General features: G+C 33.8%; 1 protein-coding gene across 1 annotated transcript in view; it reads left to right on the top strand.

Moving 5' to 3' along the window:
• Window positions 1-17,017, top strand: part of LOC143054241 (uncharacterized) — a 78,596-nt gene that overhangs the window by 25,793 nt on the left and 35,786 nt on the right. Inside the window, exons 6-7 of the mRNA XM_076227170.1 lie at window positions 1,795-1,816; window positions 12,961-13,272. Of these exons, the coding sequence (XP_076083285.1) occupies window positions 1,795-1,816; window positions 12,961-13,272 (334 nt within the window). The remainder of the gene's footprint in view (window positions 1-1,794; window positions 1,817-12,960; window positions 13,273-17,017) is intronic.

Below are 17,017 nucleotides of genomic sequence, written 5' to 3'. Positions count from 1 at the left end.
AAACACTCTACTGGATAGATGATACACTGTGATACATGTATATATAAAAAGATTCGCTCGTGTATGTAGCAATGTTTTAGATTTTAATGAGAAAATTTTTTGTATTACTGAAAAATTATCACACCAGGGTTTTCGATATCACAAACTAGTTAAAACATTTACTAAATTTTATCATCGGTATAAGGAAATTATTCGTAAATATAGCTCTACATGCAGACTTCTTATACGTTAAGGTATTTCACATCCAATTTTTATGGAAATATTCTTTATAAAGCACAAAAATGTCAGTATTCACCTCAGAAACTAACAAAACCTTTAAATAGACTTATTAAGAAGGGATATAGTTACGATACTGTTGTCAAGTCATTAAAGATTGCATATTTTGGCATTAATATTGATTCACTTATAGGGTCTATGCATCGGAACTAAACACATTTATTCAAAAACCAGTTGTTGGCATGACACGGGTTATGTTCTTCTCATATACATGTATGTTATGATGGTATGATAGTAAACCCCTAACAGGAAGGATTGTGCCTGATATTCATATGATGAAATCATAATCTTTCAATCAGTTTAATTGAAGTCTGGAGCTGGCATGTCAGTTAACTGCTAGTAGCCTGTTGTTATTAACGTATTATTGTCATTTTGTTTATTTTCTTTGGTTACATCTTCTGACATCAGACTCGGACTTTTCTTGAACTGAATTTTAAATGTGTGTATTGTTATGCGTTTACTTTTCTACATTGGCTAGAGGTATAGGGGAGGGTTGAGATCTCATAAACATATGTAACCCGCCGCATTTTTGCGCCTGTCCCAAGTCAGGAGCCTCTGGCCTTTGTTGGTCTTGTATAACTTTAATTTTAGTTTCTTGTGTACAATTTGGAAATTAGTATGGCGTTCATTATCACTGAACTAGTATATATTTGTTAAGGGGCCAGCCTCCGGGTGCAGGAATTTCTCGCTACATTGAAAACCTGTTGGTGACCTTCTGCTATTGTTTTTTCTATGGTCGTGTTGTTGTCTCTTTGACACATTCCCCATTTCTGTTTTCAATTTTATATATCATCAATGGCTTTAGACACTGTCTAAAGATGTTAAACTTGGGTACCCTTGCCAGCAGTTGTACTTAACATCGTCTACTTGGCATATGATACACTTTTGAACTCTAACAAACAGTAGTAATAAACTCTGTCTTCGCCCTTAGGAATTAATACCAGCAGAAATACAGTTGTGTTAGCAATAATGCATCTTCTTTTCATTTAGATTTATTGGCCCCAACCCTTCAGTAATAGTCTACTGACTTTTATACATTGTTTACATGTTAGAGTTAGGGATTAGGCCAGTGTCAGATGAACTACTTATTTTAATTTATTAAATACCCCATCAGGAGGCTACAGCAAGTAATGTTATTGATACTTTTATATAAGATTTGCTTGAAGTAGTGATATTTTTATTCAATTGCTAATCACTGCTTTTGATTTCTACTGTTATCTTATTACCATTGAGATAATTTGGCCCTGTCTGCTTAGTCCTGATCTCATGGATGTCAAACTTGCCAGTTATCCTGTCATAGTAATGTTGTTCTTGTGCACTCCAGCTTCCTGACCGAATAAAAGTTGGGAAGCAAGAATTAGCCAATAGTTATACATAAAGTAGCATTGGACACCAAAAATAAATCAATTTGTTTTCCATAATTGGTTATGCAGACTATGTTTTGGGGTTTTATATACTTTATATATAACTTTTCTACAAGTCTCCTGATATACTCACAATATATTTTATTTTTTTCAGACTACTGAACAAAGGATAATAGGTATTTTTTATTGCATTATTAGAGATTTCCAATAAAATGGCATACATACGTAACTCGACAACGGCCGTAATTGGACGGGTTATTGCCAAGCATCCAATTTGATTGGATGCGTCGCTAAGGTTTGAATAAAGTATTCCAAGGCTTTTTCCAATGGAATGTTCCTCCATATGAAATAATTTCATTATGACGAAAACTGATACATACTGATATTGTATTTTTAGTTATTACATGGTTTTCCAGATTCCCTCCTTTGTTTTACTGACATAAAATCACGTACTAACAAACGAATCCCATACCTATCATATTTACGATTCGAGTTATCTTTCTTTATAGTTTATCTATCTTTCTATTATATATATTTGTTGCGGGGAATATATTTATAAGGAAATGTTTTTGTCAATTTCAGATATATTGAGAGCAGAATTTTTCAGAATCTCTCTTTATAAAGGTTGAAATTTAGATATGACTATCGCTTCCATTTATTTTCTAAACCAAAATATTTTTCATTAATTTATCATAAAATATATTGATAAAGAAATTCCTTAATATATATGTTAGTATTTTGGGCCAGGTGAGCTTTTCTCATCACTTGGCGTCCGGCGTCCGGCGTCCGGCGTCCGGCGTCCGGCGTCCGTCATCGTCGTTGTCGTCCGTCGTTAACTTTTACAAAAATCTTCTCCTCTGAAACTACTGGGCTAATTTCAACCAAACTTGGTTACAATCATCATTGGGGTATCTAGTTTAAAAATTGTGTCCGGTGACCCGGCCAACCAACCAAGATGGCCGCCATGGCTAAAAATAGAACATAGGGGTAAAATGCAGTTTTTGGCTTATAACTCAAAAACCAAAGCATCTAGAGCAAATCTGACATGGGGTAAAACTGTTTATCAGGTCAAGATCTATCTGCCCTGAAATTTTCAGACAAATCGGACAACCCGTTGTTGGGTTGCTGCCCCTGAATTAGTTATTTTATGGAAATTTTGCAGTTTTTAGCTCACCTGGCCCGAAGGGCCAAGTGAGCTTTTCTCATCACTTGGCGTCCGGCGTCCGTCGTCGTCGTCCGTCGTCGTCGTCCTGCGTCCGGCGTTAACTTTTACAAAAATCTTCTCCTCTGAAACTACTAGGCCAAATTTAACCAAACTTGGCCACAATCATCATTGGGGTATCTAGTTTAAAAATTGTGTCCGGTGACCCCGCCAACTAACCAAGATGGCCGCCATGGCTATAAATAGAACATAGGGGTAAAATGCAGTTTTTGGCTTATAACTCAAAAACCAAAGCATTTAGGGCAAATCTGACATGGGGTAATATTGTTAATCAAGTTTAGATCTATCTGCCCTGAAATTTTCAGATGAATCTGACATTCCGTTGTTAGGTTGCTGCCCCTGAATTGGTAATTTTAAGGAAATTTTGTTGTTTTTGGTTATTATCTTGAATATTATTTCAGATAGAGATAAACTGTAAAAAGCAATAATGTTCAGCAAAGTAAGATTTACAAATAAGTCAACATGACCAAAATGATCAGTTGACCACTTTAGGAGTTATTGCCCTTTATAGTCAATTTTTAACCATTTTTCGTAAATCTTAGTAATCTTTTAGAAAAATCTTCTCCTCTGAAACTGCTGGGCCAAATTATTTGAAACTTGGCCACAATCATCATTGGGGTATCTAGTTTAAAAATTGTGTCTGGTGACCCCGCCAACTAACCAAAATGACCGCCATGGCTATAAATAGAACATAGGGGTAAAATGCAGTTTTTGGCTTATAACTCAAAAACCAAAGCATTTAGAGCAAATCTGACATGGTTTAAATTGTTAATCAGGTGAAGATCTATCTGCCCTGAAATTTTCAGATGAATTGGACAACCTGTTTTTGGGTTGCGGCCCCTGAATTGGTAATTTTAAGGAAATTTTGCTGTTTTTGGTTATTATATTGAATATTATTATAGATATAGGTAAACTGTAAACAGCAATAATGTTCAGCAAGGTCAGATTTACAAATAAGTCAACATGACCAAAATGGTCAGTTGACCTCTTTAGGAGTTATTGCCCTTTAAAGTCAATTTTTAACCATTTTTTGTAAATTTTATATATCTTTTACTAAAATCTTCTTCTCTGAAACTGCTGTGCCAAATTGATCCAAACTTGGCCACAATCATCTTTGGGGTTTCTTGTTTAAAAAATGTGTCCGGTGACCTGGCCATCAAACCAAGATGGTCGCCACATCTAAAAATAGAACATAGGGGTAAAATGCAGTTTTTGGCTTATAACTCAAAAACCAAATAATTTAGAGAAAATCTGACATGAAGTAAAATTGTTAATCAGGTCAAGATCTATCTGCCCTGAAATTTTCAGATGAATTGGACAACCTGTTTTTGGGTTGCGGCCCCTGAATTGGTAATTTTAAGGAAATTTTGCTGTTTTTGGTTATTATATTGAATATTATTATAGATATAGGTAAACTGTAAACAGCAATAATGTTCAGCAAAGTAAGATCTACAAATAAGTCAACATAAACGAAATGGTCAATTGACCCCTGTAGGAGTTATTGACCTTTGTAGTCAATTTTCAATCTGCTTCCTTTGTTTAATATTCACATAGACCAAGGTGAGCGACACAGGCTCTTTAGAGCCTCTAGTTGCTTATTATCTTGAATATTATTATAGATAGAGATAAACTGTAAACAGCAATAATGTTCATCAAAGTAAGATTTACAAATAAGTCAACATGACCGAAATGGTCAATTGACCACTTTAGGAGTTATTGCCCTTTATAGTCAATTTTTAACCATTTTTCGTAAATCTTAGTAATCTTTTACAAAAATCTTCTCCTCTGAAACTACTGGGCCAAATTTATCCAAACTTGGCCACAATTATCTTTGGGGTATTTTGTTTAAAAAATGTGTCCGGTGACCCGGCCAACCAACCAAGATGGCCGCCACGGCTAAAAATAGAACATAGGGGTAAAATGCAGTTTTTGGCTTATAACTCAAAAACCAAAGCATTTAGAGCAAATCTGACGTGGGTTAAAATTGTTTATCAGGTCAAGATCTATCTACCCTGAAATTTTCAGATGAATCTGACAACCCGTTGTTGGGTTGCTGCCCCTGAATTGGTAATTTTAAGGAAATTTTTCTGTTTTTGGTTATTATCTTGTATATTATTATAGATAGAGATAAACTGTAAACAGCCATTATGTTCAGCAAAGTAAGATTTACAAATAAGTCAACATGACCGAAATGGTCAGTTGACCCCTTTAGGAGTTATTGCCCTTTATAGTCAATTTTTAACCATTTTTCGTAAATCTTAGTAATCTTTTACAAAAATCTTCTCCTCTGAAACTACTGGGCCAAATTAATCCAAACTTGGCCACAATCATCTTTTGGGTTAGTAGATTGAAAAATGTGTCCAGTGACCAGGCCATCGAACCAAGATGGCCGCCATGGCTAAAAATAGAACATGGGGTAAAATGCAGTTTTTGGCTTATAACTCAAAACCCAAAGCATTTAGAGCAAATCTGACATGGGGTAAAATTGTTTATCAGGTCAACATTTATCTGCTTTGAAATATTTAGATGAATCGCACAACCCGTTGTTGGGTTGCTGACCCTGAATTGTTAGTTTTAAGGAAATTTTGCTGTTTTTGGTCATTATCTTGAATATTATTATTGATAAAGATAAACTGTAAACAACAATAATGTTCAGCAAAGTAAGATTTACAAATAAGTCAACATGACCGAAATGGTCAATTGACCCCCTTAGGAGTTATTGTTCTTTATTGTCAATTTTTAACAATTTTCATAAAATTTGTAAATTTTTACTAACATTTTCCACTGAAACTAATGGGCCAAGTTCATTATAGATAGAGATAATTTTAAGCAGCAAGAATGTTCAGTAAAGTAAGATGTACAAACACATCACCATCACCAAAATACAATTTTGTCATGAATCCATCTGCTTCCTTTAATATTCACATAGACCAAGGTGAGCGACACAGGCTCTTTAGAGCCTCTAGTTTTTAGACATTAAGGTGTGTACAATTCAGGATTGATCTGTTTTAATTTGTTTAACGAGAATGCTATCGGAGTCCAAATACAAAATGTATTTCCAGGGAATATATTTGATATCCCTTGAAGTGAACCAACTCAGATTATTATGTTCATTTTATTGATAAACATCTAAAAGGGGGTCACCAAATTCATTTTCATGAATAAATAATTAACAGAAATGTGTGAGGTAAATTTCATTAAACAACATAAGATAATAAGATTTTGTTGCCAAATGCGGATCCAAACATGATCAAGGTAAATAAAATATCTTTTTAGCTCACCTGGCCCAAAGGGCCAAGTGAGCTTTTCCCATCACTTGGCGTCCGTCGTCCGTCGTCTGTCGTCCGTCGTCCGTCGTCTGTCGTCCGTCGTCGTCTGGCGTCGTTAACTTTTACAAAAATCTTCTCCTCTGAAACTACTGGGCCAAATTGCACCAAACTTGGCCATAATCATCATTGGGGTATCTAGTTTAAAAAATGTGTTCGGTGACCTGGCCAACCATCCAAGATGGCCACCATGGCTAAAAATAGAACATAGGGGTAAAATGCAGTTTTTGGCTTATAACTCAAAAATCAAAGCATTTAGAGCAAATCTGACAAGGGGTTAAATTGTTAAACAGGTCAAAATCTATCTGCCCTGAAATTTTCAGATAAATCGTATATCCTGTTGTTGGGTTGCTGCCCCTGAATTAGTAATTTTAAGGAAATTTTGCTGTTTTTGGTTATTATCTTGAATATTATTATAGATAGAGATAAACTGGAAACAGCAATAATGTTCAGCAAAGTAAGATTTACAAATAAGTCAACATGACCGAAATGGTCATTTGACCCCTTTAGGAGTTATTGCCCTTTATAGTCAATTTTTAACCATTTTTCGTAAATCTTAGTTATCTTTTACAAAAATCTTCTCCTCTGAAACTACTTGGCCAAATCAATCCAAACTTGGCCACAACCATCTTTGGGGTATGTAGTTTCAAAAATGTGTCCGGTGACCCAGCCATCCAATCAATATGGCTGCCATGGCTAAAAATAGAATCTGGGGTAAAATGCAGTTTTTGGCTTATAACTCAAAAACCAAAGCATTTATAGTAAATCTGACAGGGGTAAAATTGTTTATCAGGTCAAGATCTACCTGCCCTGAAATTTTCTGATGAATCTGACAACCCAGTTTTGGGATGCCGCCCCAGAATTAGTAATTTTAATGAAATTTTGCTGTTTTTGGTTATTATCTTGAATATTATTATAGATAGAGATAAACTGTACACAGCAATAATGTTCAGCAAAATAAGATTTACAAATAAGTCAAAATGACCACAATGGTCAGTTGACCCGTTTAGGAGTTATTGCCCTTTATAGTCAATTTTTAACCATTTTTTCGTAAATCTTAGTAATTTTTTTACAAAAATCTTCTCCTCTGAAACTGCTTGGCCAAATCAATCCAAACTTGGCCACAACCATCTTTGGGGTATGTAGTTTCAAAAATGTGTGCGGTGACCCGGCCATCCAACCAAAATGAAAAAAAAAAAATCTGGAGTAAAGGTGTTTATTAGGTCAAGATTTATCTGCTCTGAAATTTATGATGAATCAGGCAACCCGTTGTTGGGTTGCTGATCCTGAATTGTTAGTTTTAAGGAAATTTTGCTGTATTTGATTATTATCTTGAATACTATTATAGATAGAGATAAACTGTAAACAGCAATAATGTTCAGCAAAGTAAGATTTACAAATAAGTCAACGTGACTGAAATGGTCAATTGACCCCCTATGGAGTTATTGTCCTTTATAGTCAATTTTTAACAATTTTCATAAAATTTGTAAATTTTTTCTAACATTTTTCACTGAAACTATTGGGCCAAGTTCATTATAGATAGAGATAATTTTCAGCAGCAAGAATGATCAGTAAAGTAAGATGTACAAACACATCACCATCACCAAAACACAATTTTGTCATGAATCCATCCTCTTCCTTTGTTTAATATTCATAAAGACCAAGGTGAGCGACACAGGCTCTTTAGAGCCTCTAGTTTTAAGTAACAGACGATATTACTCGAAAATCCTGATCCAAACATGAGTTCATAACTGTTAAACTGAAATGCTGCTTGATTTTTTTTTTGCACAACGAACTTGTTACTTTTGGTGGGCAAAGTTTTTAACAGACACTTCACATTCTTATATTTTATTAAGTACTATTATACCTTGTTTAAAATAAGCAAAACTTAATAGTTCTTCAAGTTATTATCATCCATACCTAAAAAAGTTAAACGTATAAAGTTAAAAGGCATTGTGGATCTTAAACTAAGTATCCCCAAATCTGTAAAAAAAAAGTATTTTTAATTAATGGAGGTCATACATATAATTCGTTCCTTTTTAGCTCACCTGGCCTAAAAGGCCATGTGAGCTCATCACTTGGCGTCCGTCGTCGTCGTCTGTCTCCGTTAATAATTTTTCAAACATCTTCTCCTCTGAAACTACTGAATGGATTTGAATGAAACTTAGCATGATTGTTCCTTAGATTATCCTGCACAAAGTGTGTGCTTCGATTTTTGATCCGTCAAAAAACATGGCCGCCGTTACTTAAAATAGAACATAGGGGTCAAATGCAGTTTTTGGCTTATATCTCAAAAACGAAAGCATTTAGAGCAAATCTGACATGAGGTAAAAATGTTCATTAGGTCAAGATCTATCAGCCCTGAAATTTTCAGATGAATCAAACAAACCATTGTTGGGTTGCTGCCACTTAATTGGTAATTTTAAGGAAATTTTGCAGTTTTTGGTCATTATCTTGAATATTATTATAGATAAAGATAAACTGTAAACAGCAATAATGTTCAGCAAAGGGCCAAGTGAGCTTTTCTCATCACTTGGCGTCCGGCGTCCGTCGTCCGTCGTCGTCGTCGTCCGTCGTTAACTTTTACAAAAATCTTCTCCTCTGAAACTACTGGGCCAAATTAATCCAAACTTGGCCACAATCATCTTTGGGGTATCTAGTTTAAAAAATGTGTGGCGTGACCTGGTCAACCAACCAAGATGGCCGCCACGGCTAAAAATAGAACAAAGGGGTAAAATGCAGTTTTTGGCTTATAACTCAAAAACCAAAGCATTTTGAGGAAATCTGACGTGGGATAAAAATGTTAATCAGGTCAAGATCTATCTGCCCTGAAATTTTCAGATGAATCGGTCAATCGGTTGTTGGGTTGCCGCCCCTGAATTGGTAATTTTGAGGAAATTTTGCTGTTTTTGGTTATTATCTTGAATATTATTATAGATAGAGATAAACTGTAAACAGCAATAATGTTCAGCAAAGTAAGATCTACAAATAAGTCAACATGACCAAAATGGTCAGTTGACCCGTTTAGGAGTTATTGCCCTTTATAGTCAATTTTTAACCATTTTTCGTAAATTAAAGTAATCTTTTACAAAAATCTTCTCCTCTGAAACTACTGGGCCAAATTAATCCAAACTTGGCCACAATCATCTTTGGGGTATCTAGTTTAAAAAATGTGTCGCGTGACCTGGTCAACCAACCAAGATGGCCGCCACCGCTAAAAATAGAACATAGGGGTAAAATGCAGTTTTTGGCTTATAACTCAAAAACCAAAACATTTAGAGGAAATCTGACATGGAGTAAAAATGTTTATCAGGTCAAGATCTATCTGCCCTGAAATTTTCAGATGAATCGGTCAACCTGTTGTTGGGTTGCTGCCCCTCAATTGGTAATTTTGAGGAAATTTTTGCCGTTTTTATACGACCGCAAAATTTGAAAAATTTTTCGTCGTATATTGCTATCACGTTGGCGTCGGCGTCGTCGTCGTCGTCCGGCGTCCGAATACTTTTAGTTTTCGCACTCTAACTTTAGTAAAAGTGAATGGAAATCTATGAAATTTTAACACAAGGTTTATGACCACAAAAGGAAGGTTGGTATTGATTTTGGGAGTTTTGGTCCCAATATTTTAGGAATTAGGGGGCAAAAAGGGCCCAAATAAGCATTTTCTTGGTTTTCGCACTATAACTTTAGTTTAAGTTAATAGAAATCTATGAAATTTTGACACAAGGTTTATGACCACAAAAGAACGGTTGGGATTGATTTTGGGAGTTTAGGTTTCAACAGTTTAGGAATTAGGGGCCAAAAAAGGGCCCAAATAAGCATTATTCTTGGTTTTCGCACAATAACTTTAGTTTAAGTAAATAGAAATCAATGAAATTTAAACACAATGTTAATGACTACAAAAGGAAGGTTGGTATTGATTTTGGGAGTTTAGGTCCCAACAGTTTAGGAATTAGGGGCCAAAAAGGGACCCAAATAAGCATTTTTCTTGGTTTTCGCACCATAACGTTAGTATAAGTAAATAGAAATCTATGAAATTTAAACACAAGGTTTATGACCATAAAAGGAAGGTTGGTATTGATTTTGGGAGTTTTGGTCCAAACAGAATAAGGGGCCCAAAGGGTCCAAAATTAAACTTTGTTTGATTTCATCAAAATTGAATAATTGGGGTTCTTTGATATGCCGAATCTAACTGCCATGACTGTGTATGTAGATTCTTAACTTTTGGTCCCGTTTTCAAATTGGTCTACATTAAGGTCCAAAGGGTCCAAAATTAAACTTAGTTTGATTTTGACAAAAAATGAATCAGTTAGGTTCTTTGATATGCTGAATCTAAAAATGTACCTAGATTCTTGATTATTGGCCCAGTTTTCAAGTTGGTCCAAATCGGGGTCCAAAATTAAACTTTGTTTGATTTCATCAAAAATTGAATAAATGGGGTTCTTTGATATACCAAATCTAACTGTGTATGTAGATTCTTCATTTTTGATCCTGTTTTCAAATTGGTCTACACTAAAGTCCAAAGGGTCCAAAATTAAACTTAGTCTGATTTCAACAAAAATTGAAATCTTGGGGTTCTTTGATATGCTGAATCCAAAAATGTACTTAGATTTTTTATTATGGGCCCAGTTTTCAAGTTGGTCCAAATCAGGATCTAAAATTATTATATTAAGTGTTGTGCAATAGCAAGTCTTTTCAATTGCACAGTATTGCGCAATGGCAAGAAATATCTAATTGCACAATATTGTGAAATAGCAAATTTTTTTTTAATTAGAGTTATCTTTCTTTGTCCAGAATAGTAAGCAAGAAATATCTAATTGCAAAATATTGTGCAATAGCAAGATTTTTTTTTAATTGGAGTTATCTTTCTTTGTCCAGAATCAACTTAAATCTTTGTTATATACAATATACAATGTATATTCACTTTTTACTACCAACTGATAAATTATAATAAATAACATTCAGTGATAATAAGCAGTTTTTTTTACATCTTAATATTTTATGATGTATTTAAATGAGTAGTTATTGTTGCAAACTCCATTAGAAATTTTAATTGAGATTAGTTTTGGAATAAGGGAAAGGGGGATGTGATTAAAAAAATTGGGTTCAATTTTTCTCATTTGAAATTTCATAAATAAAAAAGAAAATTTCTTCAAACATTTTTATGCCCCACCTACGATAGTAGAGGGGCATTATGTTTTCTGGTCTGTGCGTCCGTCCGTCTGTCCGTTTTGTCCGTCCGTTCGTCCGTCCGTCTGTCCCGCTTCAGGTTAAAGTTTTTGGTCAAGGTAGTTTTTGATGAAGTTTAAGTCCAATCGACTTCAAACTTAGTACACATGTCCCCTATGATATGATCTTTCTAATTTTAATGCCAAATTAGAGTTTTTACCCCAATTTCACGGTCCACTGAACATGGAAAATGATAGTGCGAGTGGGGCATTCGTGTACTGAGGACACATTCTTGTTTTGAGAGGATTAATATTCAACAGCATAGTGAATTGCTCTAAGAGAAAACAAAAAATTTAAGTTCATTAGAACACATTTATTCTGTGTCAGAAACCTATGCTGTGTCAACTATTTAATCATAATCCAAATTTAGAGCTGAATCCAGCTTGAATGTTGTGTCCATACTTGCCCCAACCGTTCAGGGTTCAACCTCTGCGGTCGTATAAAGCTACGCCCTGCGGAGCATCTGGTTGGTTATTATCTTGAATATTATTATAGATAGAGATAAACTGTAAACAGCAATAATGTTCATCAAAATAAGATTTACAAATAAGTCAACATGACCGAAATGGTCAGTTGACCCCTTTAGGAGTTATTGCCCTTTATAGTCAATTTTTAACCATTTTTCGTAAATCTTAGTTATCTTTTACAAAAATCTTCTCCTCTGAAACTACTGGGCCAAATTAATTCAAACTTGGCCACAATCATCTTTGAGGTACCTTGTTTGAAAAATGTGTCCGATGACCTGGCCATCCAACCAAGATGGCCACCACGGTTAAAAATAGAACAGGGGTAAAATGTAGTTTTTTGCTTACAACTCTGAAACCCAAATCATTTAGAGGAAATCTGACAAGGAGTTAAATTGTTAATCAAGTCAATATATATCTGCCCTGAAATATTCAAATGAATTGGACAACCGGTTGTTGGGTTGCTGCCCTCCAATTGGTAATTTTTAAAGAAATTTTGCTGTTTTTGTTTATTATCTTGAATACTATTATAGATAGCGATAAACTGTAAACAGCAATAATGTTCATCAAAGTAAGATCTACAAATAAGTCCACATGACCTAAATGGTTAATTGACCCCTTAAGGAGTTATTGCCCTTTATAGTCAATTTTTAACAATTTTCATTAATTTGGTAAATTTATGTAAATTTTTACCAAATATTTTTCTCTGTTACTAATGGGCAAAGTTCATTATAGATATAATTGTAAGAAGCAAGAATGTTCAGTAAAGTAAGAACTTCAAACACATCACCATTACCAAAATACAATTTTGTCATGAATCCATTTGTGTCCTTTGTTTAATATGCACATAGACCAAGGTGAGCGACACAGTCTCTTTAGAGCCTCTAGTTTAAAATCCTCAGTGAGTCCTCAAACATGGAGCTAAAATGTCGAGACGGTCTAGCTTTACATGCAGTTAAGCATATTTACTTTACTTTAAACGGAATGTTTGATAGTTCCATTCATTGATAACATATTATTTCAAATAGATAAAAGAATAATGTTCTCATTTATGAAAACAGCTCTTTATCATATCTTTGTAGATAATAAAGTTCCAACTGAAATAGAAGTAATGACCTACAGAAAATCTCTTACTTTGTACCTCAAATTACTCGAGTCTGGATCTGAGAAAAAAAGAGACATACGTTTAGTAATAGTTGGGATGAAAGGTGCGGGTAAGACTTCATTGGTTAACAGGTTATTCAAAGAAGGAAAGAAAGATGGTGGACTAACATCGTTTTTCAAAAGATTGTTTGGAAAAAATAATGCAGATGTAACAAGCACGAATGGAATAGAAATTCATGTGACAAAATGTAAAGCAACTTCCGGTGATAGCGTTTGGAATAAATTAGAAGGTATGGCACATATGGTATTAACATTTAGGAAGTTTGACCTCACTGAATTTCTTTTATCAGACATGTTTAAATGTATGAATTAGCCATTATATCATCAAAGATCAGAGCTATTATCACAAATTATGTAATAAATTAACACATACATGTATGGATGTAAGTTTTCAACCTGAATCAAAACGCAACATACTAATTTTAGATTCAGCTCTATTTAGTCACCATGTCTATTTAATAATTGCTTTAAATGTATAGCACTATCCACTATCCATTTCTGTTAAAAAAAATAGATTACTCCTTTTGAACTTTGTGCATCTCAGTTAAAAATGTTGGCTGATTTCAAGAAACTGCTTTTGTGGTCTCGTGAAGATTGTTCGCCTCAAATGCGAAAGGTTATGGGTTTGAACACTGGTGTCATCAATCAAAGATTTAAAAGTTTGCATTTCCTGCTTCTCTGATCAACATTAAGCATTAAGAAGAAAGAACAAAAACTCATCAGCTCGGTGTCTGGGTAGGATGACATGTCTTCCTATGAATCTTGGGAATTAGCATGTAAAAAATCCAGACTCGAGCCAGAGGTCAATTCCAGAGACCAATCAAGCTTGCAACCAATATCATCGACCACTTGAGAAAGAGAGAGAGAGAAAACAAATACAATAAAATTATGATGGCATACATGTTTAGGGACATGTATAATTAAATTAAATAGAATGGAAAAAAGATCAGTATGATGCTTATGCGATTACATTTATATTTTATGCTTGATAAATAAACACAGTTTTCTTCAAACAGATTGCTTTTTACTATTAACTAGTGAGCAAAATGAAATTATGTTTAGAATATTTGAAAATTCAGTTTGTAGAAATAATTGTCTTCGTTCCTCAAATGCGAACAGCAAAACACATAATGAAATTCGTCGCCTATCTCACCGGAACTACACAACGTACATACATGTCATTTCATTTCATATTAATACATCCTTTGTTCACGAACGATTTTTATTCCGCTGCATTCACAAACATACTATACATTATCTTATATGTATTTACATAAATTGGAATTGGTTGCTAGGTTGAGTCTGGTCGTGAACAATCCGGCTCAGAAAGTTCTTCTTGTTCAAAGAAGGATAATTAATCACATTACATTAAACCTGTTCTCATCCTTATCATTCATTTAATTCACGGTTGTATGTTAAGCAGCCACCAATCATTATTACCATCCATATTAAGCCTTTTTGTTTTGCCTTGTGACAAAAGTTGCAGATAGAGACATACCAATGATAGTCTTGCATCATATTTCTTAGTTTCTGTATTCTTTTTATTTTTACACCTCGCGAACGCTCAGTGTATATTATAGACAAATATAATGCCTACCCATGTTAAAATGAACATAGAGCATGACTTGAAGGAAACATTCCTTAAACTATATCTGGTGTGTAAAAAAATTGTGTGTACATGTCTGTTTGGAAGCCTTCCTCTGACCTTGAACTCATTATAATGGTGTATAGTTCAATGTTATTTATTGTCCAACCGATTCTACTCAAATTCTCATATTTGCTTTATAACATGCTTAAAGGTATATCCAAATTATAAAAAGTCTTAAATTAACCATCTACAAGTTCTGGTCTCTATAATATGTATCATCGTTCCGTGTGTATTTTAGTGTAGATGCTATCTAATTGACTATTGAGTTGACCCCCGAATGCTGCCGATGGTCATATACGCAATATAATCATAAACATCAATGTGAATACATAGCAACCTCTTGTAATTGGATTGTCTAGGTTCATTTTATTACATAGTATAGCATGTATAGGTTAAACATATATTTTAATCATCGTATGTATCTGTATAAGCATGAGTTTTATGGATCGAATCCGTCCATCAAATAATTTACCATTGTTTAATTTTTATACGACCGCAAAATTTGAAAAAATTTTCGCCGTATATTGCTATCACGTTGGCGTCGTCGTCGTCGTCGTCGTCCTGCGTCCGAATACTTTTAGTTTTCGCACTCTAACTTTAGTAAAAGTGAATGGAAATCTATTAAATTTTAACACAAGGTTTATGACCACAAAAGGAAGGTTGGTATTGATTTTGGGAGTTTTGGTCCCTACATTTTAGGAATTAGGGGCCAAAAAGGGCCCAAATAAGCATTTTCTTGGTTTTCGCACTATAACTTTAGTATAAGTTAATAGAAATCTATGAAATTTTGACACAAGGTTTATGACCACAAAAGAACGGTTGGGATTGATTTTGGGAGTTTTGGTTTCAACAGTTTAGGAATTAGGGGCCAAAAAAGGGCCCAAATAAGCATTATTCTTGGTTTTCGCACAATAACTTTAGTTTAAGTAAATAGAAATCAATGAAATTTAAACACAATGTTAATGACTACAAAAGGAAGGTTGGTATTGATTTTGGGAGTTTAGGTCCCAACAGTTTAGGAATTAGGGGCCAAAAAGGGACCCAAATAAGCATTTTTCTTGGTTTTCGCACCATAACGTTAGTATAAGTAAATAGAAATCTATGAAATTTAAACACAAGGTTTATGACCATAAAAGGAAGGTTGGTATTGATTTTGGGAGTTTTGGTCCCAACAGAATAAGACGCCCAAAGGGTCCAAAATTAAATTTTGTTTGATTTCATCAAAATTGAATAATTGGGGTTCTTTGATATGCAGAATCTAACTGTCATGACTGTGTATGTAGATTCTTAACCTTTGGTCCCCTTTTCAAATTGGTCTACATTAAGGTCCAAAGGGTCCAAAATTAAACTTAGTTTGATTTTGACAAAAAATGAATCAGTTAGGTTCTTTGATATGCTGAATCTAAAAATGTACTTAGATTCTTGATTATTGGCCCAGTTTTCAAGTTGGTCCAAATCGGGGTCCAAAATTAAACTTTGTTTGATTTCATCAAAAATTGAATAAATGGGGTTCTTTGATATACCAAATCTAACTGTGTATGTAGATTCTTCATTTTTGGTTCTGTTTTCAAATTGGTCTACACTAAAGTCCAAAGGGTCCAAAATTAAACTTAGTCTGATTTTAACAAAAATTGAAATCTTGGGGTTTTTTGATATGCTGAATCCAAAAATGTACTTAGATTTTTTATTATGGGCCCAGTTTTCAAGTTGGTCCAAATCAGGATCCAAAATTATTATATTAAGTATTGTGCAATAGCAAGTCTTTTCAATTGCACAGTATTGCGCAATGGCAAGAAATATCTAATTGCACAATATTGTGAAATAGCTAATTTTTTTTTAGAGTTATCTTTCTTTGTCCAGAATAGTAAGCAAGAAATATCTAATTGCAAAATATTGTGCAATAGCAAGATTTTTTTTAATTGGAGTTATCTTTCTTTGTCCAGAATCAACTTAAATCTTTGTTATATACAATATACAATGTATATTCACTTTTTACTACCAACTGATAAATTAAAATAATCTTTACCATTCAGTGATAACAAGCAGTTTTTTTACATCTTAATATTTTATGATGTATTTAAATGAGTAGTTATTGTTGCAAACTCCATTAGAAATTTTAATTGAGATTAGTTTTGGAATAAGGGAAAGGGGAATGTGATTAAAAAAATTGGGTTCAATTTTTCTCATTTGAAATTTCATAAATAAAAAAGAAAATTTCTTCAAACATTTTTTTGAGAGGATTAATATTCAACAACATAGTGAATTGCTCTAAGAGAAAACAAAAATTTTAAGTTCATTAGAACACATTCATTCTGTGTCAGAAACCT

The sequence above is a fragment of the Mytilus galloprovincialis genome, chromosome 12 (assembly GCF_965363235.1).
Source record: "Mytilus galloprovincialis chromosome 12, xbMytGall1.hap1.1, whole genome shotgun sequence".
Lineage (NCBI taxonomy): Eukaryota > Metazoa > Mollusca > Bivalvia > Mytilida > Mytilidae > Mytilus > Mytilus galloprovincialis.
The sequence above is the reverse complement of the archived record's forward strand: the minus strand, read 5'-3'. Positions and strand labels throughout refer to the sequence as shown.